Genomic DNA, 25,957 nt, shown 5'->3' with positions numbered 1-25,957 from the left:
TTGTAAAATGAACTAGATGAAGAAAAAAGAAAAAAAGCCCAAACACAGCCCAACAGTAAATTGATTTAGTACCACTGTCTTGGAAACCAGTAGGCAGGAGAAAAGAACTCCTTATCTCTTGCATGGCCACAAACTTGTTGGTTCACCTACTTTTCTGATATGCTTCCCTTCCCCCCAAATTGTGCAGGGAGGATCTGGCTTCAGGCAGAATTGTGAAATAAGTGAGGTTCCATTTTTTTTTCAGAGTTACTTCACCCTGTTCATATCCTTACCACCCCCACCCACCCACCCACAGACGCCCACCAGAGCCCCAATTTCTGTGGTCCACCATTCATATGTTGGGCAAAACCCATAGCAATTTTAACTAACAGGCTATCTCATACACTCAGTGGGTACTTTTCAATTCCCTTGAAGTGTTTTCTTCCCCTTATTCTAACACAAACTTCAGAGGGTTAGATCAATCTTGCTTGCTTTTATATATTCCCAACACTTAGGATGAAGGAATGCCTAAAGCATTCATGGTAACACCTCTTAACAAATGTTCTTTTCTATCTCTCTAATCTCTACCTTCTCTGTCTCCCTCCCTCTCCCTCTTTCTTTATTGTTCAGAGTTTCAGTTGTGTCCAACTCTTCGTGACCCCATTTGGGGTTTTCTTGGAAAAATACTGGAGTGGTCTGCATTTCCTTCTCCAGTTCATTTTACAGATAAGGAAACTGAGGCCAACTGGGTTAAGTGACTTGTCCAGGGTCACCCAGTTAATGTCTGAGGTGGGGTTTGAACTCAGGAAGAGTCTTCTTGACTCCAGACCTGGTACTCTAGCTACTGTGCCACATAACTGCCCTCCCTTTTACCCCTTCCCTTATTTATTAGTAGCAATAGGGATGATGGACTGCCATGCTAGTCTTGTGGAAATTCACTGATTCCCATTTTGAGGACCAAGAAGTTAACCAGCTAGTCTGATAAACTATTTCTTGTTCTCATGCTAATGATAAGCTCCTTGAGGACAGGGACTATCTTTTACCTCTTTCTGTATCCCTAGGAATTTAATACATGTTTATTCACTGATGTATTAATGGGAGAGGGCTAGAATAACAATCTTATGAATATAATACATCTGCTTTTGTAACCAGTGACAATTTTAGGCCCATTACGTGAGGGGGTATTTTGTGGGAAGTAATTCTTGTATGCCCTTCTATCACACCAATCCAATCCAGTTCAGCAAGGACTTATTAAGTAATTTATTTATTAAGGATTTATTAACAAGGAATTATTACCCACTACTATGTACCAGGCATTGTGCTAAGTGCTGGGAATACAGGGAAAGACAAAAATAGTCCCTGCCCTCAATGAGGAATACATTTTAATAGAGGAGACGACAGGTACATGAATAGTTCTGTTGGGGTAGCTAGGTTGTACAGCAGATAGAGTGCCAGGCTGAATCAGGAAGGCCCATCTTCCAGAGTTCAAACCTGGCCTCAGATACTTACTAGCTGTGTGACCCTGGGCAAGTGACTTAACCTTGTTGGCCTCAGTTTCCTCATTTGTAAAAGGAGCTGTTGAGAAGGAAATGGCAAACCACTTTAGGATCTCTGCCAAGAAAACCCCAAAGGAGGCCACAAAGAGTCAGACACAACTAATGGACTGATAATGTTTAATATAAAATTTTGGAATAATCTCTTTGTTCTCTCTGAAGCAAACTCAGAGAATGCCTCTTCCTATATCAGCAAAAGCCAGCCAAAGCTGACTCTGCACTCCTTGGGAGACCTTTAACCTATGACATATCTTGAATAATGGGACTTTCCTTTTGTATCTTATTATCTATAGACACATACTATGTTATGACATATCTTGAATAATGGACACATACTATGTTATGGGATATTAATGGTAAAGAAAAAATAGGCATCCTGGGTTTCTATTGAACATTGTTTGCCCTTTCCTGTGTCAGTTACCTGTTTGGGGCAGGAAGCCTGCCACTTACTAGTGGTGGGATTTCCTTACCACCTGGGACATATGTTTACCCAGCTTGGAATCTCAAGACTTGACTGACATTGCTTTGTTAATTGTCCTGTCTTACTGAATTTATGATTTGCTTAATTAGGAGAGTTTCTTTCTCACGCCAAAATGTACTTAAGACAGATAATTTCTGTACTAGGTAGTCAGAGTCACCTCTGACTCCATAGCGCTATGTAACTGTTTTCTTTATGGGGAATTGATCAATTAATCAATTAAATCATAAAATGTATGCATTTAGCCATGTTGCCTTTTCTTAACAAAGTTTTCAGGTCAGCAGGACTAACCAACAACATCAATATTAGATCCTAGAGATGATAACAAGCCAGTGGAAGTCACCGAACAGGGCCATGTCATGGTCAGACCTATATTTTAAGAAAATTGCTTTGACACCTGAGTGGAGGATGAATTGGAGCTGGGGCGAGACGAGGCAGTGAGTCCAGTTAGAAAGCTACTGCTACAGTTCTGGTGAAAGGTAATAAAGGTCCGAACCAGGATCAGGCACTGTAGGACAGTCACTGCTGTTAGATGTTTCTCCAATTCCCATACATTTTCTCTTCCTGGGTGCAGGCCCTGCGGACTGCCTCAGCTCATGAGCGTTGTAGTTTCTGGAGAAATGTGGTTGCTGTTTGTCTTACCTGGATTGCTCTGTTTCTTTTGCCTTTCTTCAGCTCCGTTTTTGGAAACTACCTGCCACCCTTGAGCGTTCTGTGGATATCGTGGTTCCATCAGTTAGTTTGAAACTTGTCAAATCCTTCCTGGAATCCCATGGCTTAGAGTACTCAATCCCCATTAAAGACCTTCAGGTGGGTAAACTGAAACCACATTTTGAGCTTCATTCTTGCTAAAGGTTTGATGCAGTTTAGGGTTGCTGGGAACCCTGAAATGTCAATGTAGGGGGGGCACCTGGAAAGAATTCAAGCACTCAAGCCTTCTTTCAGTCAAAGTACTGAGGTTAATTGTAATGTCAATAGAGCAGGCTAGATTCCTAATGAATCAGCAGCTTGATGGGGTTGAGATTGATACTTCTATAAAAAAGGAATAGAGAAAAGATCTGAATGGGATTAAGGAGTGGTAAATAGCCTGGGGTTATTTACCTAGGGTGGGCCAGGTATTGTGTGAAAGGAGTTAAGTGGTCTGGGGTGGGTCAAGAGCCACTATGAAAGGACTGTTGAGTATCTAGGCGGGCCGGGCTGGGCCAGATGCCTTGGGTAGATGCCAGTGATCTGGGCTGCTGAAATGTATGGGAAAATTCAGGACTGGGTTGCTTTAAAAGACATGGTCTTTTCCTTTTAGGGGTCCAGGTCCCATCACCCCATCAGGTTCATCTATCTTCCAGAATGTGGACTTCATATAAATTGGCCTTGATTATGGAAGAGATACTATGGGGCTGAAATACTTTCTCTTCAAAGGCCTGAGAGCCATTACTTTAGTACCTTAGTCAACTCAAACACCAACCTCATGATTTGGCTCTAATGGTACTGGACTGGAATTCTCCCTTCTACTTAGATGGGCCACAGATGAATTTGTATTCTGGCCAGGGCCGTTTGTTAGAACAGGCAGCTGTCACCTTATTAATTACCCTTCAATAGTATGAACCACCTGTAGGCAACTTTCAAGAGTTGGGTGGCTGTGAGAGTTTATTGATTTCTGGAAGTTTTCTCAAAGGACTTATTTCAGAGGTTCTAGATGCCAAATGTCAGGCTACTAAACAAGGACATTATAGTATAATTAATCTGTACAAATGTTGTTTCCAGGAAGTATGACTAGGATAGCAGAGGTGAGCTGGGTGGGTGGAGGTGAGGAGGGGGGAAGTAGGGGTGGGAGCAGAGTAAGAGTGAGGAAAGATTTCTTAGATTCTAAGAAGTGTGACCCTTTTTAAAAGCCCTGGTTGACACTTTTCTTGTTGATGGTCATTTTGGCTGAAATTTTGATTAGCAGGATACCTCCACCAAAACTCTCCTATGGTGGGAATAAGTCCCATGGGTAATCCTTATCATCCTGTCATTATCTATTTTAGGCTCTCCTAGATGAAGAAGTTAAAGAAATGAAATACAACAGAGGAAAAGAGTGGTATAATGATAACTTCAACTATGGGGCTTATCACAGCTTGAAAGAGGTAAATATTTCAGAGCAAATTCAGATTAGTGGATTTTTGGGTTGAGTGCAGCAGGCTTACTATCCTCATTCATGAGTAAAAAAAAAATGCTCTTAGCTCCTTTCTGGTTTTATTTTAAAACAGAACTATGCATTTAAAAATAAAACCAATCAAGCATAACCTACAAAATTACTTTTGATACACAATATATCCCTAGAAGCTTATAGTTTATACTTTCTGAATTTGATCCATTCACCTCGGTAATTTGTATACACAGTTGTACTTTCATATTGTGATCATTAATTATATTACAATATTCTTCTGGTTTGGGGTTCTTCCCTTAGTATTCTTTCATTTGTCTTTCCAGATTTCTTTATATTCCTTTGAGATGTAATTTTTAATGGCATTATAGTATATATCTTTGCACTGATATACTTTGGACAAGCCACTTAACATCTCTGGGCCTCAGTTTCTTTATCTGTAAAATGAAGAAGTTGAACTAATGACCCTCAAGTTTAGTTAGTCTTTCACCAATTGTTAGACATTTAGGTTAGCTCATGGTAATGTTAATTTCTATCTATTCATCTATATGTATACAGAAGTAATTTTTTAAAACAATTTTTTTGTTATGCCAACATTCTTTGTATAAATTTTCAATAATAAGATTAAAGAGATACCTTTATTAAAACTCTCCCCAATCTAGTTCCAGCCTATCTTTCCATGATGATCGTATATTACTCCCCTCATTCATTCTATTCTCTAGACAAACTGACCTATTTGCTGTTTCTCGTACATAACACTCCAAGCATCTTTGCAGTGGTATTGTATCTTTGCATCTTTGAAGTGAGAAAGTGTTAATTATGAGAATAAATATGGTATGTTGTTTTCTAAAATAAGCTGTTTGCTGGTAAGGTCCCAAGAATGTGCATGCCATGGCTGGTGTACTAGGAGCCAAGGGGTCTGAAGGCCTGAGGGAAGAAAGTTTAGAAGGAAAACAATGTACAGGGCCACTCCATGAGAAAACAAACACTTACGAATGCTTTCACATTTCAGCTTTATCATGAGATGGGCAACATTGCTTCTAAGTACCCCAAACTTGTGAGTCGGTTGGAGATTGGTCATTCTTTTGAAAAACGACCACTGTATATACTGAAGGTATGTGTGACCGCATGAAGGAAGTCAGGGCAACTACACTGTGAGGCATGTCCTTGAACATTCTCACCCACTCTGTTGTTTCCAATAAGCCACTTTGATAAGAACAGGGAGATCCAGGACCTTTGAGCTGGTTTCTTAGGATGGTTCATTACATTGCTGATTTGTAGAGCTGATTGTTCTCAAAGGAGGGAAAGAGAAAACCAGGTGAAGCTTCTTTATTGTGAAACAGTGTGGCAATGGGAATCTGGTACTTCTGGGCAGTTTTTCACTGCGTGTCTCATAGAGAACTCTTATGTGCTAGGCTGGGTGGTGAACTCCTTGAAGTCTTGGGCACTTGGAGTCTGGACCGAGAGATCAGCAGCACCCTGGCAATTAGAAATTGTAGAACCCTGACAGTATGATTTTGGGTATATCAATTGAGGTTTGAATTTACTTCTCAGGGATTTAGGAAATTCCTTTTCCTCAACACACAACCGTTTCAGTGGTGAAAAGTACATGTGACTTTTAGTACATGTGACTATTGACTACTGACGGCAGAAATGAATAGTGGCCACTGAAGGAATTAAGGCAGGCAGAGTTCATGTCCTCAACGTTTGATCTGTATGAAAGACCTAAGTTCATAGTTCTTTTGCTTAACGTAGTAGAGCTTCTATAACAACATTAATTTACAAGTTTCATTTGAAAGGAAGGCTGTCTACTTCAAGGTGAGGAGAAGGGGTTTGGGACCCCAGAAATCAGAAGCCTTTCACATTCATCTTCCTGCATGGATAGAGGAAGTCCCCCTGATGTGGGAGATCCCTATGCCAATGAATTAACGGATCTAGCTTCTACTTCTTATTTTCATTAATGAGGTTGGACTACATGAAACTATATATATCCTCTCACAGGGTTGCTATTAGGGTGAAATGAGATATTATTTGTAAAGCACTTACACAGTGCCTGGCACATAGTAGGCATATCTTCACTCCCTGCCTCCCCCACCCCAAGTCTTCCTGGTTCTCCTGTGACCAAAGACACATATTTCAGAGACAGCTGGCTAGCATTAAAGATTATAAACTGTGGCTGTGGAATAATATGATGCTAACTAGTTAACATTAAAACTAAATCTGAGCTTGGATTTTTTTTTTTTTAGTTGTAAACCAAAAATGACTAACCTCACCAATGACAGAAACCAGAATTCACCACTGTGACCAAACTTGAATAGTACTTGAGTACTCAGCTTATTTATTAAGATGAATCAGAAATGAGTGTTTGGAGCATGTTCAAGGTCTAGGTTATAACATCAGTGTGAGTCTTTCAAAAGAAAGTAATAGTACTATGGACAGTACCACTAATATGTGTGACAGCATCTGGGCACATCAGAATCAGGTGGAAAATGGCTGTACAACCCAGGTTACAATATAACCAATATAGGCAATTCATTTTCTTCCTATTGCATCAAAGATTGTCCATGAAGCCCTGAAGAGTTGTAGGAGACCTTTTTGTGTAGGACAGTCCCCACTGCTAATTTCTGGGCTACTTTCAAACAGACCAGTCGGATAAATAGTGCTATTGATATAATTTAGTCTCTGAATTATTTTAAATATATTAAAAGGAAATAGCGAAAAGACTTTCTAGCAAAGAGAGACAGGGCAAAAGGAGTACTCCTTGCCACACAGGATATGGTGAAAATAACAACAGACTTGGGGTTTGAGTCGTGGTTTGGCTGCTTGCTAACTCTATGGTCACAGGCAAGTCATTCTATTTTGATTTTCTCATCTGTAAAATGGTATACTAAAACCTGAACTATTAACCTGAGAGTGTTGTTATGAGAAAGGGTTTGGTAACGTTCTATGGAAATGCTTGTTAGTCTTATGATTTGGTTTCCATTTCACAGTTCAGCACTGGGAAAGGCAACAGGCCCGCCATTTGGCTGAATGCTGGAATCCACTCTCGTGAATGGATCACCCAGGCCACAGGAATATGGATAGCCCGAAAGGTTATGTCTCTTCATGTGTACTAGACATTTTGGTGGGCAGGTCAGACTTTGTAGAAGTGCCAATTTGGCTCCTATACCTAGGAATGAGTGGGGAGGACTTGTTGGACTGATATATTGGGAAGTTACTGGAACAAAATATGTTCTTAAATGACAACCCAGCAGATGACTAGCATTCACTGTGCTCTCAAGGACCCTGTACCAGGAGGATCAGTTCCAGGCAAAGCTATAAAACAAGCGAAGGTTGTTTTCAATGCTCCCCCGTCATAGCTGTCCTCTGCCCTCTTTGGGTACTCAGTGCTCTCTTTGCCTCTCCAGCCTCCTCCAGCTTCTCTTGTTCCTCTGAGAAGTATTTGCATTTTAGCAGAGGACAGACTGATAGTGGAATTTCAGATATTAATGAGAAGCTGATGTGGAGGAAATAGTTCAGGGTGGGTTTGCTTCCTTGGAGCCCCTCAGTCCTCTTAACCTGTGGGTCAGGTGGGCTCTGTGTGGTGATGTTATAAATAGGGAAATTCCTTCCTCAGACCATAGTAGACTAGAAAATGTTATTCCCCTCTCCCTTACAACCAAAGGGAGGAACTTCTATCCAGACAGGAACTGGAAGCTGATCACACCTATATTCACAGAAGCAAATTCAGGAGACCTGGATTCTAATTAGGCTGTGTGCCAGAAGTGGCTAGCACACCGGACCCAGAGTCAGGAAGACCTGAATTAAAATCCAACCTTAAACATTTACTAGCTGGGAAAATTGTTTTACCTCTCTTGACCCTGGGCAAATTGCTTGGCTGCTAAGTGCTTCAGTTTCCTCATCTGTAAAGTGGGGACAATATAATAGCCTCTACTTCCCAGGGTGGTTGTGAAGGTCAAATAAGATATTACAAAGTGCTTAGAAAACCTTCAAGTGCTATATAAATACTACCAATATTATTGTTTAACTTTCGTCAAATCATTTCACCTCTGGTTCTCAATTTCCTTGTCTGCAAAAAGAGATTGAACTAGGTATCTTACAGCAGAGGTTCTTAACTTTGAGTCTGTGAAGTTGTTTTAAAAATATTTTGATAACTGTGTTTCAATAGAATAGATTTCCTTTTGAATGCTACACATTTCATTTTATGCACTTAAAAGCACTATTCAGAAACTGGTCCATAGACTCAAACTAGACTTTATGTCCATGACAGAAAAGGTTAAAGATCCCTGCCTTACCATTCCATAATTCTATGGAATGTCACTCAAGCAACTGATGCCTTGATAATCAGATTTTACCTAGAGAGTTGTCTCTCTGAAGGTAGTATTGTGGTGACAGTCAAAGTAGTTCACCTTTGGGGAAAGGTCAGTACCAACAACCTGGGATTGTGTAGCTGATGGGGGCTTAATCTCTGCTTAGATTGCGTCTGACTATGGGAATGAACCAAACATCACCTCCATCTTGGATAAAATGGATATCTTCCTGATGCCTGTGGCCAACCCTGATGGATATGTCTATTCTCAAACCAAAGTGAGTAATAACAAATGGAGTGGGCTGGGAGTCAGGAGCCTTGGTTGTGCAAATAAATGCTTGTGGGAGGTACTGTAACACAGTAGTAGGAGCACAGGATTTGAAGTCTTAGTAAATCAGTGAAGATTGGTCAACCCATTAAGTATTCTCTTGAACCAAGACTCCACATCAGGTATGTGGACCCCAGATGGTCCCAAAGAGAGCCTATAGCTGGATTATTGCCTTCAGTTTGAGATACCCCATTTCAGGAAGAACAATACCATGTAGAGAATCCAGAGTAGGGTCACCTGAGTGGTGAGGGGACTGAACACCACTGTGAAGATCAGTGGAAAGAATTGGAGAATTGTGGATGTTTAACTTGCGGGAGAGAAGACAGTGGGGAATAATGGCTGTCTAAGAATTTTGAAATGCTAGTAGGAGAGAATGGAGTTAGATTTTTTCTGTCTTGAGCTCAGGGCAGAGAAGCATATTTAAGCTCAATATAAAGAGAAAATTGAAAGACAGAATTCATTGAGCTGTCCAAAAGCAGCACTGCCTGCCTTGGGAAGAAATGTGATCCTTTCATTGGTTCTTCTAGGCTAGATGATGACTATTGGGTGAGATTGTAGGGTGGATTACTGTTCAGGTGCAGATTGGACTGCTATAAGTGGCTTCTGAAGTTTGTCCCTTCCAATTTTGCAGTTCTGTGCTAATGTGATCTCTCAGGTTCTATCTAACTCTGAGGATCTTGGGAGCAGTGTATGGGCCATAGTAATAAATCCTTTGCGTCTGACTGCTCTTTCTTGGGTGGGTTTTCTAGGACCGCTTCTGGAGGAAGACCCGATCCCATATTCCTGGAAATCCATGTGTAGGAGTTGACCCAAATAGGAATTGGGATGTAGCCTTTTTAGGTAGGATATAGTTCTTAAAATATTTTGTTATGTCTTTTGTTTTTATATCACCTATATCATCACTTAGCATAATACTTGGCAAACAGTAAGTGCTTAATAAATGCTTGCTGTCTTGTTGAACTGCTTCTTGACTTTTCATTACATTCCTCCTTCTCCATCTCCCAGAGAGCCATCCTTTTTTTACAACAAATAAAAAAGAGAAGGGAAGGAAAAGGAACAAACAATTATTGAGCCTACTATATGCCAGGAGCTATACTAACAGTTTTATAAATATTATCTAACTGGATCACATGGTAGGTGCTTCTTAGATGTTTTTTTTTTAAACAGATTCCCTGGTGGCTAACCTGCTGGTAATGGGCCTTTCCTAACATGGGCTATTTCTGGGCTGTATTTGAAGACTTCATGGCCTGGTTTAGGATCTGTGTTTGTGAATCCATAGTCCCATCTACATCATGGTGGGGCATTGAAATAGGATGAAAGTGGAAGGAGAGTTCTAATGTAAATTATAACTTTCAAGTACAAGAAAAGCTACTTGATACTTTCTCATATAATTTCTAGCCAGATTACTACAGACAAAACCAAGCTGAAATTCTGACTAAAGAGAGGAAAGTTTTGGGGTGAGACTGAAGGGCTCATGGCAATTTTGAAGGGAATTTACTACTAAAATTTTCCTTGTATTTACCTGCATACATGCCCTATTCCTGTAACAGAATGGAAACAAGGGACTGTTCCATTTTAGTTATTTTGTCTCCAGCACCTAATACGATGCCTTGCACATCATAGGTACTTAGTAAATGCTTCTTGAATTTAATTGAATTAAATAGCTTTGTCCTTCCAGAATCTTGGAGAGTCTGTGTTCTTATTGTTTTTGGTGTGGCTGGTTTCTGTCACAGGAGAGGGAACCAGTAATGATCCTTGTTCTGAAGATTATTGTGGACCCAGGCCTCATTCAGAAGTAGAAGTGAAATCTGTGATGGATTTCATCAAAAACCATGGGAATTTCAAAAGCTTCATTGACATCCACAGCTACTCACAGCTCCTGATGTATCCTTATGGCTACACATGCAACAAGGCCCCTGACTCTGATGAACTGGTAAGTGATCACTTCCTTTAGTTGGCCACTAGCGTGGCTTCTCATTCTTGCTTCTCAATACCCCCCTGTTATCAGAACATTACTCTAATAGCTTAAGACCACATTAAAGCTTTGGGAATGTCCTGTATTGAAGACCTGGGTCTATTTTATTAGAAGTTCACTCTGTCAACTTCTCCTCTACTCTTTGGGTTGTGACAACAGATTGAGAGCTGTAAAGAGGAGAGAATTCTTCCCCACATCTCATTTTCCCTTTGAACCAGGCTCAAGAAGGCCCAAGGAATACTTGGGACTTTCCGTGATCTCCTTGAGGTCTGTGCTCATTCTCTACTGTTTAGCCTTCCATTTACCTTATTCAAATTTACAGTCAAAGCACAGGGGAATGATGAGTAGTAGACCCTAAGGTCAGCCACCACTCTTTGCTTTCTCTGGAGTTTGGCAGGCAGAAGGTGGGACTCCGCAAGCAGCATCCTCTCTTCCACCTGATCTTCTGCTCATGTCGATCACACAGCTGCATTTGTCAGTATGAGGGTACTACCTGAGCAATGCTGGGGTGCAGGTACCCCCATGCCCAGACTTGACACCTCTAGTTTCCTGTTAGGCATGTACAACTATTCTGACACTCCTGTGCAGCAGTAATTAGCATAGGAAGGACAGGAATTCATGATGAAAAATGCTACTCACAGCCAGAAAAAGAACTATGGAGTCTGAATGCAGATTGAAGCATAATATTTTCTCTTTTTTTTGTTGTTTTCTTTTCTTGTAGTTTTTCCCTTTTGTTCTGATTCTTCTTTCACAACAAGACTAATGTGGAAATATGTTTAACGGATTTACAAGTATAGCCTACATCAGATTGCTTGCCATCTTGGGGAGGGGAGGAGAAAAAACATTGAATCTCAAAATCTTATAAAAGTAAATGCTGAAAACTATCTTTATGTGTAATTGGAAAAAATAAAGTACCATTAAGTTGAAAAATAATAATGAAATTTAAAAAAATAATAATAAAAAAAGAAAGGAGAGGTATTTCTAGTACCTGAGAATGGAGTTAGATTTTTTCTGTCTGAGCTCAGGGCAGAGAAGCATATTTAAGCTCAATATAAAGAAAAAATTGAAAGACAGAATTCAATGAGAGCTGTCCAAAAGCAGCACTGCCTGACTTGGGAAGAAATGAGATTCTTTCATTGGTTCTTCTAGGTTAGATGATGACTTCACAATAAGTTATTTCTGTTGCCTACAGCCCAAGACTCAGTTTGATTACTGACTTTCAAAAAAATACCTAGGATTCCCTTTATATTTTTAAATGAACCTAACTATTGAACTTCCACTAAATTCACCAGCTTGCCAGATCTCATCAAATGGAGTTGAAACTGTGGGATGAAATCATTTACAGTCTCTCAAACCCAAATTGAAACTGCAAGGTTGACATTGCTTGCTCAGTAAAATACATCCCATGGTATCAGGCTAGGCTACCCTAGTTCTCTTGGTGGCCAGTGAGAAGGCTGTCTTGCTACCCTCCCTTCTCCTCTCTATGACTCTCTTTTTCTCTGACCAAGCCTAGACTTCCTGAATCAAGCAGTAGGCATTAGGCTCCTGGGGGTATCCTGGGGACCCCACAGGGGCACAAGAGCTTGCCTTAGTCATAACAAAGTCAGAGAGATGTCCACCATTATAGTCAATGACCAAGGTGCCCATAAGTAGACCCTGTGCAGAACACCCTAAGGAAGACAAATACAAAGTTCATCCTTGCCCTTGTGGCACTTACAGACTTAATTTGCATAAATAATATTATCATTTTGGAGGGTTTTTTCAAACTGGATCTGTGATTTCACTTGTCTAGGGAATTCCCAGTGAGGCTACTTCCTCTACCAGTGAAGGTCAGCACAGGCTTTGCAGTCACCTGAGGTACTAAGAGGTTAAATGACTGAGGTTGGACTTGAACCCAAGTCTTCTCCAACTATGAAGGTGGCTCTTTCTTCCATGCCATGCTGCCTTATATTATAATATTTCATGACAAGAACCTGATAAAGGTCCCAAACAAAGTGCTCTATGCTGTTACCCATTGGGTCCTTCAAAGGACTATAAGTCTGTTGTCTAAGGACAAGTCTGGCTAAAGTCAGAAATATTCATGACTGAAACACTGACCACCAGGGTGAGAAATTTTTGCAGACAGAGAAACTCACAAAAACTGTCTACTAAGGCATAGAGAGGTTGAGATCTGTTTTGGGGGATGGACTTTACTCGAAGATGGAGCCTTGAACCCTTGAGATGGCATTACATCAGGCAAGTGCCTACTGAATGTTGTATCTCTCCAGCTTCTCATTTTTGCCCATGCATGATTTTTAGAATTATTATTGGTGTGGAAAGACTACACTGTATTCTACTTCTTTAATTTCAAATCTACCTTTTCACATATTGATATGGTCTGAATATTTACTACGCTTATATCTTTTGAATTTTTAAAACTCCTTTTTTGGATATATCTAAAAGATGAAAGTTGGCAGGAACCAACATTCTATGGTGGATAGAAGGCCAGTTTTGGGATCAAGAAGATCTTTATTCAAGTCTTGTCTCTGGCACAAACCATCTATGTGATCTTAGACAAGCTGTTTAGTATCTCAGAGACTCTGAGGAAACTCTCTGAAACCACCAGTTATAGATGACTTGCTAGTTTGCACGAGTGAAGGAAACTTTCCACAATGGGAGTTCCTAATGTCAATGAAGTCACAAGTTCAGCCCCAAAAATTAAATTGGGAGAGGGAGAAGCAGGTTGCCTATATATTAATAGGAATTCTTTAAAACCTTTAAAATCTTTCCATTTTTCTTTCATTGTAAGACCTGATATATTTTAAAATTAAATGATTTACTAAAAACAATTTTCAGCATCAACATAACCAATTGAACTTGCTTAGTAATAGTAAATCAACCAATAAATTTTTATTAAACACTCACTATATGTCAGGCACTATGCTAAGAGCTAAGGATACAAGAAGAGGCAAAAGACAGTCTGAATGAATCTAAAATCTAATGGATAATTATTTGCACTGAAGCCTTTTAATTTAATTTATATTTAATTCATATTTACATTATAATAATTATGTAATACATCATAAATGTGTAATTTATAATCAATTTCACATTATAATTTATATTTGTTAGTTTATCATTTATTTTACATTTAATTGTATTTCATTTATACTTCATTTATATTTAAGCACTTTAGACAGCCCATAGGTACCCTCCTCAGCCTCTAGCTCTCCCCCTCTGCCATGGATGGGTTTGCCATGTCCTTCACAAATCGTTATTTCCCAAGCCTCTCGTAACGTGCCAGACAAAAGTTCGTCCATCTCTACCCTCCTTCCACGTTGCTCTTTCATTCTCTTGTCTCTGGTTCTGCCCTAGGGAGGTGATAAACAGCATATAAATCCCTATGTCAGCCACTCTGCTCTAAATCCTTCCCTCTGCCTCCACCTGGTGGCAATCAGCTGTAGCCAGGGTATTTCTGCCTGAAGAAGCAACCTTGACCTTCCTTGCTCCTCTCATAGATCAGGTTCCCATAAACAATTAGAAGAGACTTCAGATGCCAATTAGTCCAGCCCTCTCCTTTTACAAATGAGGAGATTAAGGCCTAGAGAGGATAAATAACCCATTCAAGATTATCCAGTTAAGTGACCAGGAAAGACATTAAGTCTACTTCTTCTGACTCTAAATTAGTCAAGCATTTATTAAGTGCCTACTACTACTATGTGCCAGGTAAGGGCAGCTAATTGGCCCAGTGGATAGAACACTGGGTCTAGAATCAGGAAGACCTGAGTTGAAATCTAGGCTCAGGTAGTTACTAGCTATGTGACCCTGGGCAAGTCACTTAACCTCTGTTTCTCTTAATCCACTGGAAAATCATAAGGACAGTATGGTCATGAAGAGTCGAACACAACTGAACAATTAATGTGCCAGGCACAGAACTGGGATACAGAGAAAGGCAAAAGACAATCTCTACTCTAAAGGGGCTCACAAACTAATGGGGGAGAAAACACACAAACTTGAGTACAACAATATGTAGACAAGAAAAAGTGCAGATTATCAACAGTGAGAAAGAACTCAGGGAGGCTGGGAAGGGCTTCTTGTAGAAGATGGAACTTTAGCTGGGAGGGGAAAGAAGGCAGGCTGAGGAGATGAGGAGGAATGGCATTCCAGGCATGAGGAGAGCCAGAGAAAATGCCTAGAGCCATGAGCTGGAGTGTCTACTGTAAGAAGCAGCAAGTCCACCCTTGCTATGATGCCTCTCCCTCACCATGCCTTTCTCATTCTTTTTACTAATACAAATTGCTAGTGTTTATTAAGCACCTTAAGGTTTGCCACCTTGCAAGATAGGTGCACTATTATATCTGTTTTAAAGATGAGGAAGCTGAGGTGGAGAAAGGTTAAAAAAGAATAACTACTTACATTTTTTTAGCATTTGCTATATACTATATACATTTACAATGCCAGGCACTATGCTAAATGCTTTATATTTATCATCTCATTGGATACTCACAACAACAACTCAGTGGAGACTTATCTCCATTTTACAGAAGAAGAAACTGCCAAACAAATTAAGTGACGTGCCCATGTAGGGTCACACAGCTAGTAAGTTTATGAGGCAGGGTTAAAAGTCAAATCTTCTTGACCCTGAGTCCAACACTATATACTGGGGAGGTGTATCCTAAATGTGACCTAAATTAGATTACAAGATAATTGAGAAATTAAAAAAAAAAAATAATAAAAATACAACACAGATAATGTTCATTTATGTTTTTCTGAGTCAATATATGTAATGTTCAGGGATCCATTCCTACCTGAATTTGTCACCACTGCAGCAGGCCCACCTAGCTCATCAGCTAGGTATTAGTTAATAGAATTAGGGGTATGTGTTGCTCCCATGGGACAGGAAGCAGCAGAGGAAGAAGGAAATAAAATGAGAATGAACTGCACAGGGAGGATCATTATTTCTTACTTTGCTCTTATTCTCCCCCTCTAGGACAAGGTTGGGAAACAAGCTGCAAGAGCCCTGTACTCCTTGTTTAACACCAAGTACCACGTGGGAGCGATCTGCTCAACTGTGTGTAGGTTCTTGCTTTATTTATTTAGTGACCTGGAAAGTGCTTTGAGACACAAATGGAAATGAAGCAGGGGACCTGAAATTAGACATCCTCTGTTTTCCCATCATAGCCAAGCAGGAGGGCATCGTAGGCTGGCCTGATTTAAAAATGATGATAAATGCTATCAAATGAGATGGCAAATTATTGATTTTGTTGTTATTGTCAATAATTTTATATTATTAATTATTAAGAGCACATAATTATGCTCTTTGTTATTGCTATTTCTACAGTGTTTTATGCTTTACAGATTATTTTCCTTATTACAGTCCTATGAGATTGGTAGTACAATCACCCCCATTGTACAGATGAGGAAACTGATCAAAGAAGTCCATTGACTTGCCCAAGGTATACTCAGCTAAGAAGGGTCAGAGTTCAAATCTCCCAAAACCAAGCCCCAGGCTCTTTCCATTACACCATCCAGCTATTAAGATAGGGGCCTTTCCTAGGGATTCCAGAACTCACATTACAGGGTTATTTATGGTTGCTACATACAGGCACCAGCTTGCTGGTGTCAATAACATGAGTTGTGGATTCTGTGGGTCTTTGATTCTGTTGCTGCCATAACCACAAGCAATTACTATTTACAGGTTGCCAGCTGTGTGGCAGGGGTTGTGTTTCTTACCATGCGCCAAAAGCCTTGAAATGATTTCAAAACTTTTTCAGAAGGGAAGAGGTGTTAGTTTTATTTTCAGAGGAAGCTGAAACTCAAAGGTAAAAGGCCTAATGAGGGGTTGTAAAGGTCCTCCATCTCCCAGTCAGAAACCCTTCTTAGCCACCAGAGCAAGGAAATGAGGGAGCTGGGACATATGGTAGGCTGAATCCACCGGAGAGAGCCAATCTTGGTCAGGGATGGAGGTTTGGGCAAGAGGTAGGGGCTGATAGCCACAAGGACCCTATTTTCCTGAAACTACCCTTCAGATTAGCCACCCTTTGGCCAGTGCTCTCAATGCCCACTTAATGTCACTTTGGAGGTTTATACTCAGAGGCATGGTAACAGGAGAGAGAAATTTTCTCCCTTTTGGTTTCTATTGTGGTATCAGTACTTAGTAAATGACCAATTGTTATAAGAGATAGTATTTTTGTAAATTCTTAAGCACTATATTAATGCCAGCTGTCATTTTTTATCTCTAATTCATTCTGCACACTGAGACTGATTTTCCTAAAATGCTGATTTGAGTTCTAGAGACAATGTGGTATTATGGAAGGAGCCCTGGATTAAGAGATGGGGCCTGGATTCGAATCCTGGCCCTGACACTTACTCACTATGTGAATTTAGGTGAATCACTTCGTTGATCTAAGCCTCAATTCCAATATCTGTAAAAAAAACTAACAAACCCTATAACATTGAGCACCTAACTATTACTTCAGAGAATTTCTGTAAGGAAGGTACTAAATAAATGTGAATTTTTATTACAAATGAATTTCTAGAAGGAAGCCTAAGAATTGACCTGGGAGTTTGTGTTCTCTTTTTCTAAAATATGTTGTCTTTCTAGATTCCTTTTGGAAAGCTTGGCAGGGAGTTTAGCTGTTTCCCAAGAACTAAGATGTAAATGGGAAATAAGAAATTAAAAAAACCAGAAATTGCAGGTCTGATTCCTGTTGTCCCAAGATTCCCCTGCACTCAGCAAGAGTGGTACTAGCACTCAGATGCTGTAGTGCCATTTCATTATTGTTAACACAGAACCATCAATTGCCTTATAATTATTTAGTGGGAGTTCTCCAAAGAAAATATTATGAGAGGCCCTCCACCCTCTGCTGAGTCAGTGGCCAAAGATAAGGACCATAAGTGCTGTAGGATCCTCCCCCAGATAAGAAACATGGAGGCTGAGGAAGGGCCTCCTTGGGACTGGAGATCATGCTTCAGTTTAGAGATATAGATACGTCGGGTTTTAGAATTAAACACATTTTTTGAGTTGGAAAAGTTAAATATTCTTGCTCTTTTCTTCCCTTGACTTCCCATCTTTTTCTTATTCTTCTCCCTTTTCTTTATTTTTCTTGACTGTCTCCTTATATCACCCAGTCTATAAGTTCAGAGGCTATTCATAGGCCTAATCCTCCTAATAATTGACATAGGAGCTTTGGCCTGCTCCATTTATGATCTGTTTGTCCCCCTTTAGACAGCCTGATTTAAGTAACTTGTCCAGGGTCACAGAGCCAGTAAGTTCTGAGGCTGGATTTGAACTCAGGTCTTTCTGACTGCTGGTCCAGGACCATATCCATTATGCCCCCTAACTGCCTAACACCTGTTTGCTCCTATGTTATTGTGGTTTGTCCTTTGTTCTGGAAGAGGACCACGACACCATGAAGGTGATGTTATGACTTGCAAGTCAGGGAGGGCTGTGCAAAGTCACCAGCCTCACTTTCTCCCCTGGAGCCATATGGGTCCAGTGGTAACACATAGATCAGGGTGACTAGAGATGGCTCCATGCCCCTATGTTAACGGCCCCAGTGGAGTATCATGAGCACTTTTGTTCTTTCCTTCTACACTGTGCTTACCTCCTGGAACTCATCTCTCCCCTTTGAATTTACTGCTCTTCATCTCTGCGCTCTAGAAAACCAGATAACCCAAGCTTTTTAATGTAGAGTCAAATCAAGAGATTCTTAACCTAGGGTCCACTGACCTCTGAGAGATCTATTGATAGATGTCAGAGGATCTGTGAACTAGATTATAATTTCAGAAAATATTTTAATAACTGTGCCCGGTGTAATTGGTTTCTTTTGCAGTCCTATATATTTTATTTCATGATTTTAAAAAACATTATTCTAATAAACGGTCCATACACTTTAGGAGACTGCCAAAGAAATTGGTGATAAAAACCTAGTGTGAGGAGGATTCTACAGCCTCTCTTGTTTTTGTATTGAGCATGAGCTTTAGTGATGTGAATTTGGGAAGCTCAGAAACATTTTTACTTCCTTTTTGATTCTTATTAGAATCTTAATTCTAGAAGGGTGAAACTGCTATATAAGTGGTCTCGGGAAAGGGAGATATCCCTGAACAGTGTTTGTTCAGCATTCGAACAGGAGTACTGTTATGCCCAGCCAGAAATTCAGAAGACATAATCCCTCAGCAAGTTTATAAAGGAAAAACAAACCAATTAGTATCAATAGTGAGAAACATCATTCAACACCTGTGTGACCATAGGCAAGCCATTCCTCGGTTTCCTTATCTGTAAAATGGAGTTAGCAAAACCTGCATTACCATCTCCTAGGCACAGATGAGGCAATGCATATAAAATGCTTGGTGTAAAGATGGAAGTTAATTAAAACATTCCTTCTTCATCATGTCATAGTCAAATGGAAAATCAGCGTTCTTTGCCAGTTTGTGTCTGTGAAAAAGTTCTCATTGTTTTTGCTCGTACCTGCCACAGAAACAGAAAAATGAGAAATAACAACAAAAATTGATATTTACTAAGTACTCTAAGTTGTAGCTTTTTCTAAATACCACTTTATGTACAGGGTTTCCCAAAAGTCTTTAAGCAATTTTAAATTAAACTTAAGGCTTAAGCTGAACTAAGACTCTTGGTACACACTGTTTATTAACTTTTCCCATCGTGTTACTTGGGTGACCACGGAGAAGTCATTTCACTTTTCTGGCCTCTGATGGCTCCTCCATAGAATGAACCCATGCTCAGCACAACCCTATGATAGAGGTACTCCCTTCATTATTCTCCCCATTGTACTGATGGAGAAACTGAGGCTCAGAGAAGTTAATTGCTTTGACTGGTTTTTAGTGACTGCATTGAATTTTCCTCAGTGTTTCACATTCAAGAGCATGCCTAGATTCATCATCCCCTATGCCTCTATTGCTAATTCCTACTCTAGTATGGAATGAGCAGAAAGAAGGGGGAAGAGTAGATCCTGTCCCTTTCTGTCCCACAAGCACAAAGTCAACTTCTCTCTACCCTTATTAAGCTGGCTTTAACTGATTTGGAAGCATGATGGCTCAGTGGAAAGAGTGCTAAATCAGAAGATCTGGGTTCAAATCCTACCTCTTTCTTCCTAGTGACTGTTTACAAATCCCTTCACCTCTCTGACTTTCAGTTCCTTAGTTGTGAAATGGAGGGGGATGAAGGGGAGTTGTGTTTGATCACTTCAGAAGTTCTTTATAGTTCTAAATCTACGACTCTATGACTTGCTAGTGATCAGGTAGTCAATTAGTGGCCAAAAAAAAAAAAAAAAGGAATTAAAACCTATTACTCTTTGAGAGTCTCTGAGCCATACTGCCTCCTGGAATGATAAAGTGTTAGTGCTCAAGGTCCCTTAGAGATCACCTGGTCCAAAGATTCTTTACCTAATTTGTGTCATGGGTGCCCTGGGCAGTCTGGTAAATCCTATGGCTCTCTTCTCAGAATTATACTTTTATAAAACATGTAGGATTTCAAAAGAAACCCGTGAAATACATAATATAATATGGTGATATAAGACATAAGTAGATGGACTAGCAGTAAGTCACTTGGGCAAGTCACTTAACCCCGTTTGCCTCAGTTTCCTCATCTGTAAAATGAGCTGGAGAAGGAAATAGCAAATTACTCCAGTAACTTTGCTAAGAAAACCTCAAATGGGGTCACAAGACTGAAAAATGGCTGACAACTACTGAATCATATGTGATATATTTTGTTGTTGTATGACTACATACAGTAAAATACATTCATTGAAACACTTTAATAAAACAAGTTCACAGCCCTCAAGGTAAAAGTTCCTGAGCTAGACTAACCTCCTTATTCTTCATCTGAAGAAACCGGGGCCCTAAAAAAGTAAAGTAATTTGCTCAGGGACACACAATTGACTAATTTTCTCTGGAATATTTCAACAGGGTACAGACTTTTTCCAGCATGGTCATGATGATTTTCATAAAGAGTGTCAGGTCCCTAGTAGACCCAGGCCAACAGACTCATGCCTTTCAATGATTTCCTTTTTTTTTTTTTTTTTTTAAATTACAGACCAGGCCAGTGGCAGCAGCATAGACTGGGCCTATGAAAATGGAATTAAATATGCTTTCACTTTTGAGCTGCGAGACACTGGACACTATGGCTTCGTTCTGCCAGCTAAGCAGATCCTCCCTACTGCCCAGGAGACCTGGCTGGCCCTAGAAGTGATCATGGAGTATGTTAAAGACCACCTCTACTAGAGATTTACCCCTCTGAGGCTGTAGGACAGAAGAATCTGCCTTGGAGACTGCTACACATCCTCATACATGTACTTATATGCCTATTGTCTACTGTCCATTCAGTCATGTATTCTATCAGGCAGTGGCATTAAGGGGTATATTGCGATATGACCTTATGGTTATCCTCAGAAGGCTAGGGCAAACGCTCCAGATATCCTGCCTCCCAAAAGAACATCCTGACACTGATATTTCATCTATTAATATATTCCATCTCTTTCTGAGTCTTTTTATATTTTCAACCTTCATCTCTTATAGTGAGTTTTTGTTCTGGGGGGTGATATCATCAGTGTGGAGGACTTCCAGTGTGGAATTTCTCTCCACTGGTGCAGAAACAGTAGGACCACAGGGCCCAGGTCTCTAAATTATTCCAGATCACCTCATCCTTCTACTTTGCTTCATTATGTCATTGTAATGTCCTTGACTTCACACTGTTTTGACTTTGGCCTCAGTCCTTTGGCCGTCTCTGAATAATCCTCTCTTTTGTCTTTCTTTCTCCCTGGGCATGCGTGTTCTATGTTCCCTCCATCTAATTTTCTCTCTTTCTCCTCTCCTCTCCCTCTCTTTTTCTCCTCTCTCTTTCTCTTTGCCCCTCCTTTCCCTCTTTCTCTTTTTTTCACTCCTTTCCTCTGTCTTTCCTTTCTCTCTCTCTCCTTTTCTCTCCTCCTTCCCTCTGTCTCTCTCCTTTCATCTTTCTTCATTCTTTTGTCCCCTTTCTGTCTCTGCCTTTCTTTCTCTCTGTCTCTCTCCCTCTGCCTTCTGTACTGTGTCCTATGGCCAAGGCCTACTCCTGAGCAAAGCCTAACAACCAGATTTAGGAGACGGAGAATCCCAGTCCAGTCTCCTTACATTCCTCTCATCTTTTGTACCTCTGCCCCTTCTGCCAATTGTCCTAGGCTATCACCTTGTTTGGTTTATGACGTATGCAGCAAATGAACACTACTCAATAAATATTCATGACTGAAACTCCCACTGGCTCCTTGCTCCTTGAATTTCTTTCATGGGTTGAGACTATGACTTAGGATGTACTTTGTGTCTCTGTCCTTTACTTTGGGTAATGACAAAAAAGTTCATTTAAATTCTCATCTCTTTGTGTCAGATTAAAGGAAGAAATCTCTGCCCCTTGACAAGTAAGTATCATGAGAGAGCATCTGGCCAAGGAATTGTTGCTGGTTACGATAAACACCTGACATTTATAGTTTACATTTTTTCAATGTAAAACTACCCATGAGGAATACTGGCCCAGTTGTGATTTTTTAAATTTTATTATTATTTTGTTTGTTTGTTTTTGGCCTGGATTTACAATTTCATCAGGAGGGCACCTCCCAGAGGGAAAATTTCCTTTACCAAAGCTAGTAAGCTGTCCTGCAATTTATAATCTCAGAGCTTCCTGGGAGACTGAGAGGTGAAGCAATTCACCCAGCATCACACAGAACTTGGGTGTCAAAAACAGAACTTAGACCCAGGTCTTCCCCACCTCAAAGTCCAGCCTCCTCTCCTTGATACCATGCTAGCCCTGTGACTGTTATTTAATTTTTCACAGAGGGGAACACTGAGGCACAAAGTAGTTGGGTGACTCACCTAAGATTCCACAATCAGTCAGGAGAAAAACCAACATTAAACCCTAGGCTGCTTGATTTGAAAAGAATACAAAAAATATGCTGTAAGCAGTAGGAAACTATTCCTTACTGTTCTGTCAGTATATCTGCAAAGACATAGGTATATTGTATAAGCCAAACTCCCCCAAATATTTCATTCAAGAGGACAGAAAGTAAAGAATTCACCAGCAATCAAAAATTTTACTTTTCTTTTCCTCCATTAAAGGGGGCGATTGTGATAAGTCATTCTATCAGGTGGTCCATTTCCTAACTAGCATCACATACTAGGATGCAGCTGGGAGGGCTGGGCATACAGTTATGAGGCACAAGACAGGGCTTGTTTTCTTTGTGAGGTTGGCTGGACAGTGCAGACAGTGAAGGCAGCCTTGGACACATGAACCAACTGAGGTAACCAGCCACGATAGGAACCTTCCAGGGCAGTGATTCCTAAAAAACTGCTAATTATCTCTTCTTTGGAAGATGGGCAGCTAGGTAGTGCAGTGGATACAGAACCAGTGCAGGAGTCAGGAGGACCTGAGTTCAAATCTCACCTCAGACACTTGACACTCACTAGCTATGTGACCTTGGGCAAGTCACTTAACCCCAATTGCCTCATCTTGGGTCATCTCCAGTCATCTTGATAAATATCTGGTCACTGCATTCAGATGGCTCTGGAGGAGAAGTGAGGCTGGTGACCTGCACAGCCTTCCCTCACTCAAAAGAAAACAACAAACCAGTCAAGTCCAAGTCATGTCATCATTTCTCTGATGGCATGGTCTTCTTTGGCCATGAAGGATGAACACACACATTGGAAGATGAGAGTGAACACAATTCATCTCTCTATGGTCAATATGGTCATGAGCTTCTCTAAATTTATCTAAGCTGCTTGTCAGACAAAAGGCAGTAAATCCAATACAGGCCTGTTCTTCACTCAACCATCAAAATAATTTTCTTAGGGCACAAGTTTGACGATGTCATGCCCCTGCTCCAAAGTCTTCAGTAACTTTCTGTTGTTCAGTTATGCCTGACTTTTCATGACCCTATTTGAGATTTTTTTTTTTGGCAAATAGGAGGTACAGTAGATAGAGCTCTGGGCTTGGAATCAGGAAGACTCATCTTCATGAGTTCAAATCCAGCCTCAGACACTTACTAGCTGTGTGACCCTGGGCAAGTCACTTAACCCTGTTTGCCTCAGTTTCCCCATCTGTAAATGAGCTGGAGAAGGAAATGGCAAACCACTCCAGTATTTCTACCAAGAAAACACCAAATAGGGTCACAAAGAGTCAGATATCACTGAAACAACTAAATAGCCAACTACACGATAAAGATTCTGGAGTGATTTGCCTTTTAACTCTCATGAGCCTAAGTCCCTTCAAATCGTGTTAGGGACTCTACTTAGCAAAACTGCAAAGGTGGGGTGAGGCTGTGGGAAGGAGAATTTTCCAGTCCCATTATGCCCTAGGGCTAATACAAATTACCCTGGAGCAAGATTAAAATGAGGCTTGGTGGAGCTCCTGACCTTTACCTTACTTTCAGACTCTCTCCCCACTCCCCACCCTCCCCACCAATCCATCCTATCCATCTCCAGCAGCCAAATCACTCTACTGCCTACATATAAAATGGAAATAAGACACTCTTATGACTGCCTTACAGAATCGTTATGAGGAAAGTGCTTTGTGACCATTAAACCACCATACAAATGGGAGTTATGATCTCGATGTCCCTCACAGAGATGATTTACGCATAATAAGTGCTCATTAAACACATTTTGATTTGATTCATAATAGGGCAGGAATTTAAGAACCACATAAGCAACCTTGCAAAACAAGATAGAACAGCAAAAGAAGAAAAAAAAAAATTATTTCCAACAGAGACTATGGGTGGAGACCAGGGAGACACATGTGCATGTTGGAGCATACCAGAATTCCCAGAACAAAACATAAGATTTAATGTCCCAATTAGAGACAGGAAAAACCTGGCTTTTAATTAAATGTTTAATCATCTTCTCCACTAACAATTTTCTTGGATGCCTTACTATGGTGGAGGGTAGTAATCCTGTGTCCTTGAAGGCTGGCCCAGTAGAGTTTAAGCTCTGGCAGGTCCACCTGAGGTAGGAAGGTATAAGACAGATCAAGCAATAACCATGTCACTGTCATACAAGGACCAGCTTCATTAAATTTATATAGGTAACTGGTGGGCACTGTGGCTAAGGATCCTGGGCTTTGAGTTAAGAAGACCTAAGTTCAACAACTGTCTTAATAGTTACTAGCCCTGTGACTCTGGGCAAGTCATTAGCTTTTTGGAGTCTCAGTTGCATCCCTGGTAAAATGGTAGCAAACCCTGCCTCACAAGGCTGTTGTGAGAATAAAATAAATCTACGTAAAGGACTTTGATATTATTAATTAGCATCATCATCATCATCGTCATCACAACCGGCCAGTAGGAGATTTTTTCAGTCACAGAAACTCATGAAGACCATCCATTAAGTAAAGAAAAAGGATGTAGTCTAATAGAAATTGTACTCGACTGAGTCATGAGAGGCTGGTGCTCAAATTCCATCTTTCTGATACTTTCTGTTTGGGTGACTATGATTACACATAAGAAAGTCGCTTCATTATTCTGAGCCTTAGTTTTCTCATCCGTACAATGGAGATCCAGTCTACCTTTCCAGCGTTGTCTAACCCTAACCCTTTACACACTCTAGAAAGTAACATCTAGCTCACACACTTGTCATGAAGATCTAACAATAATAATTAACATTTATACAGTACTTTAGGGCATCTAGGTGGTACAGTGGGTGGTGTGCCCAGCCTGCAGATACTTACCGTGTGACTCTGGGCAAGTCACTTAGCCCAGTTTGCCTCAGTTTCTTTGTCTGTAAAATGAGTTGGAGAAAGAAATGGTAAACCACTCTGGTATCTTTGCCAAGAAAAAAAAATGCATTAAAGTATCCAAAGAGCTTTATAGATGTTATCTCATGTGATCCTCACAACAACTCAGGTGCCGTTATGATTCCCATTTTACGGTTGAGAAAAGGCGTAGTGAGGTTAAGTCACTAATCCAAGTCACAGAACCAGTAAGTATCTGAGGCCAGATCTGATCTCAAGTCTTCCTGACTTTAATGTCTAGTTAACAATAGTGTATGTAAAAAACAAAAAAACAAACCTGAAAATTTAAAGCATTGTAGAAATGCCAGCTATTATTATCATTACTATTTAAGACATGAAGGGGTTGTGATTTGCCTATATAAGAGGAGTAACCATGCTGGTTAAATCCTGAACCTAAGAAATAGAAGTTAATATGTCTCTCTGAAAGGTAAGGTAGAATGAGTAAAGCCTTA

At 40.3% G+C, this 25,957-nt stretch overlaps 1 protein-coding gene across 1 annotated transcript in view; it reads left to right on the top strand.

Annotated features, from left to right (window-relative positions):
* LOC140533239 (carboxypeptidase A4-like) overlaps window positions 1–21,988 on the top strand; it is a 28,945-nt gene extending 6,957 nt beyond the window's left edge. Inside the window, exons 3-11 of the mRNA XM_072652737.1 lie at window positions 2,686–2,820; window positions 4,035–4,133; window positions 5,166–5,267; window positions 7,144–7,245; window positions 8,630–8,740; window positions 9,540–9,630; window positions 10,524–10,723; window positions 15,735–15,819; window positions 20,796–21,988. Coding sequence (XP_072508838.1) covers window positions 2,686–2,820; window positions 4,035–4,133; window positions 5,166–5,267; window positions 7,144–7,245; window positions 8,630–8,740; window positions 9,540–9,630; window positions 10,524–10,723; window positions 15,735–15,819; window positions 20,796–20,983 — 1,113 coding nt within the window. The 3' untranslated portion in view covers window positions 20,984–21,988. The remainder of the gene's footprint in view (window positions 1–2,685; window positions 2,821–4,034; window positions 4,134–5,165; window positions 5,268–7,143; window positions 7,246–8,629; window positions 8,741–9,539; window positions 9,631–10,523; window positions 10,724–15,734; window positions 15,820–20,795) is intronic.
* Window positions 21,989–25,957: the final 3,969 nt, after the last annotated feature.

Source organism: Notamacropus eugenii, chromosome 3 (assembly GCF_028372415.1).
Source record: "Notamacropus eugenii isolate mMacEug1 chromosome 3, mMacEug1.pri_v2, whole genome shotgun sequence".
NCBI lineage: Eukaryota > Metazoa > Chordata > Mammalia > Diprotodontia > Macropodidae > Notamacropus > Notamacropus eugenii.
Note: the sequence above shows the minus strand (reverse complement) of the source record. Positions and strands in the feature narration are given on the sequence as shown.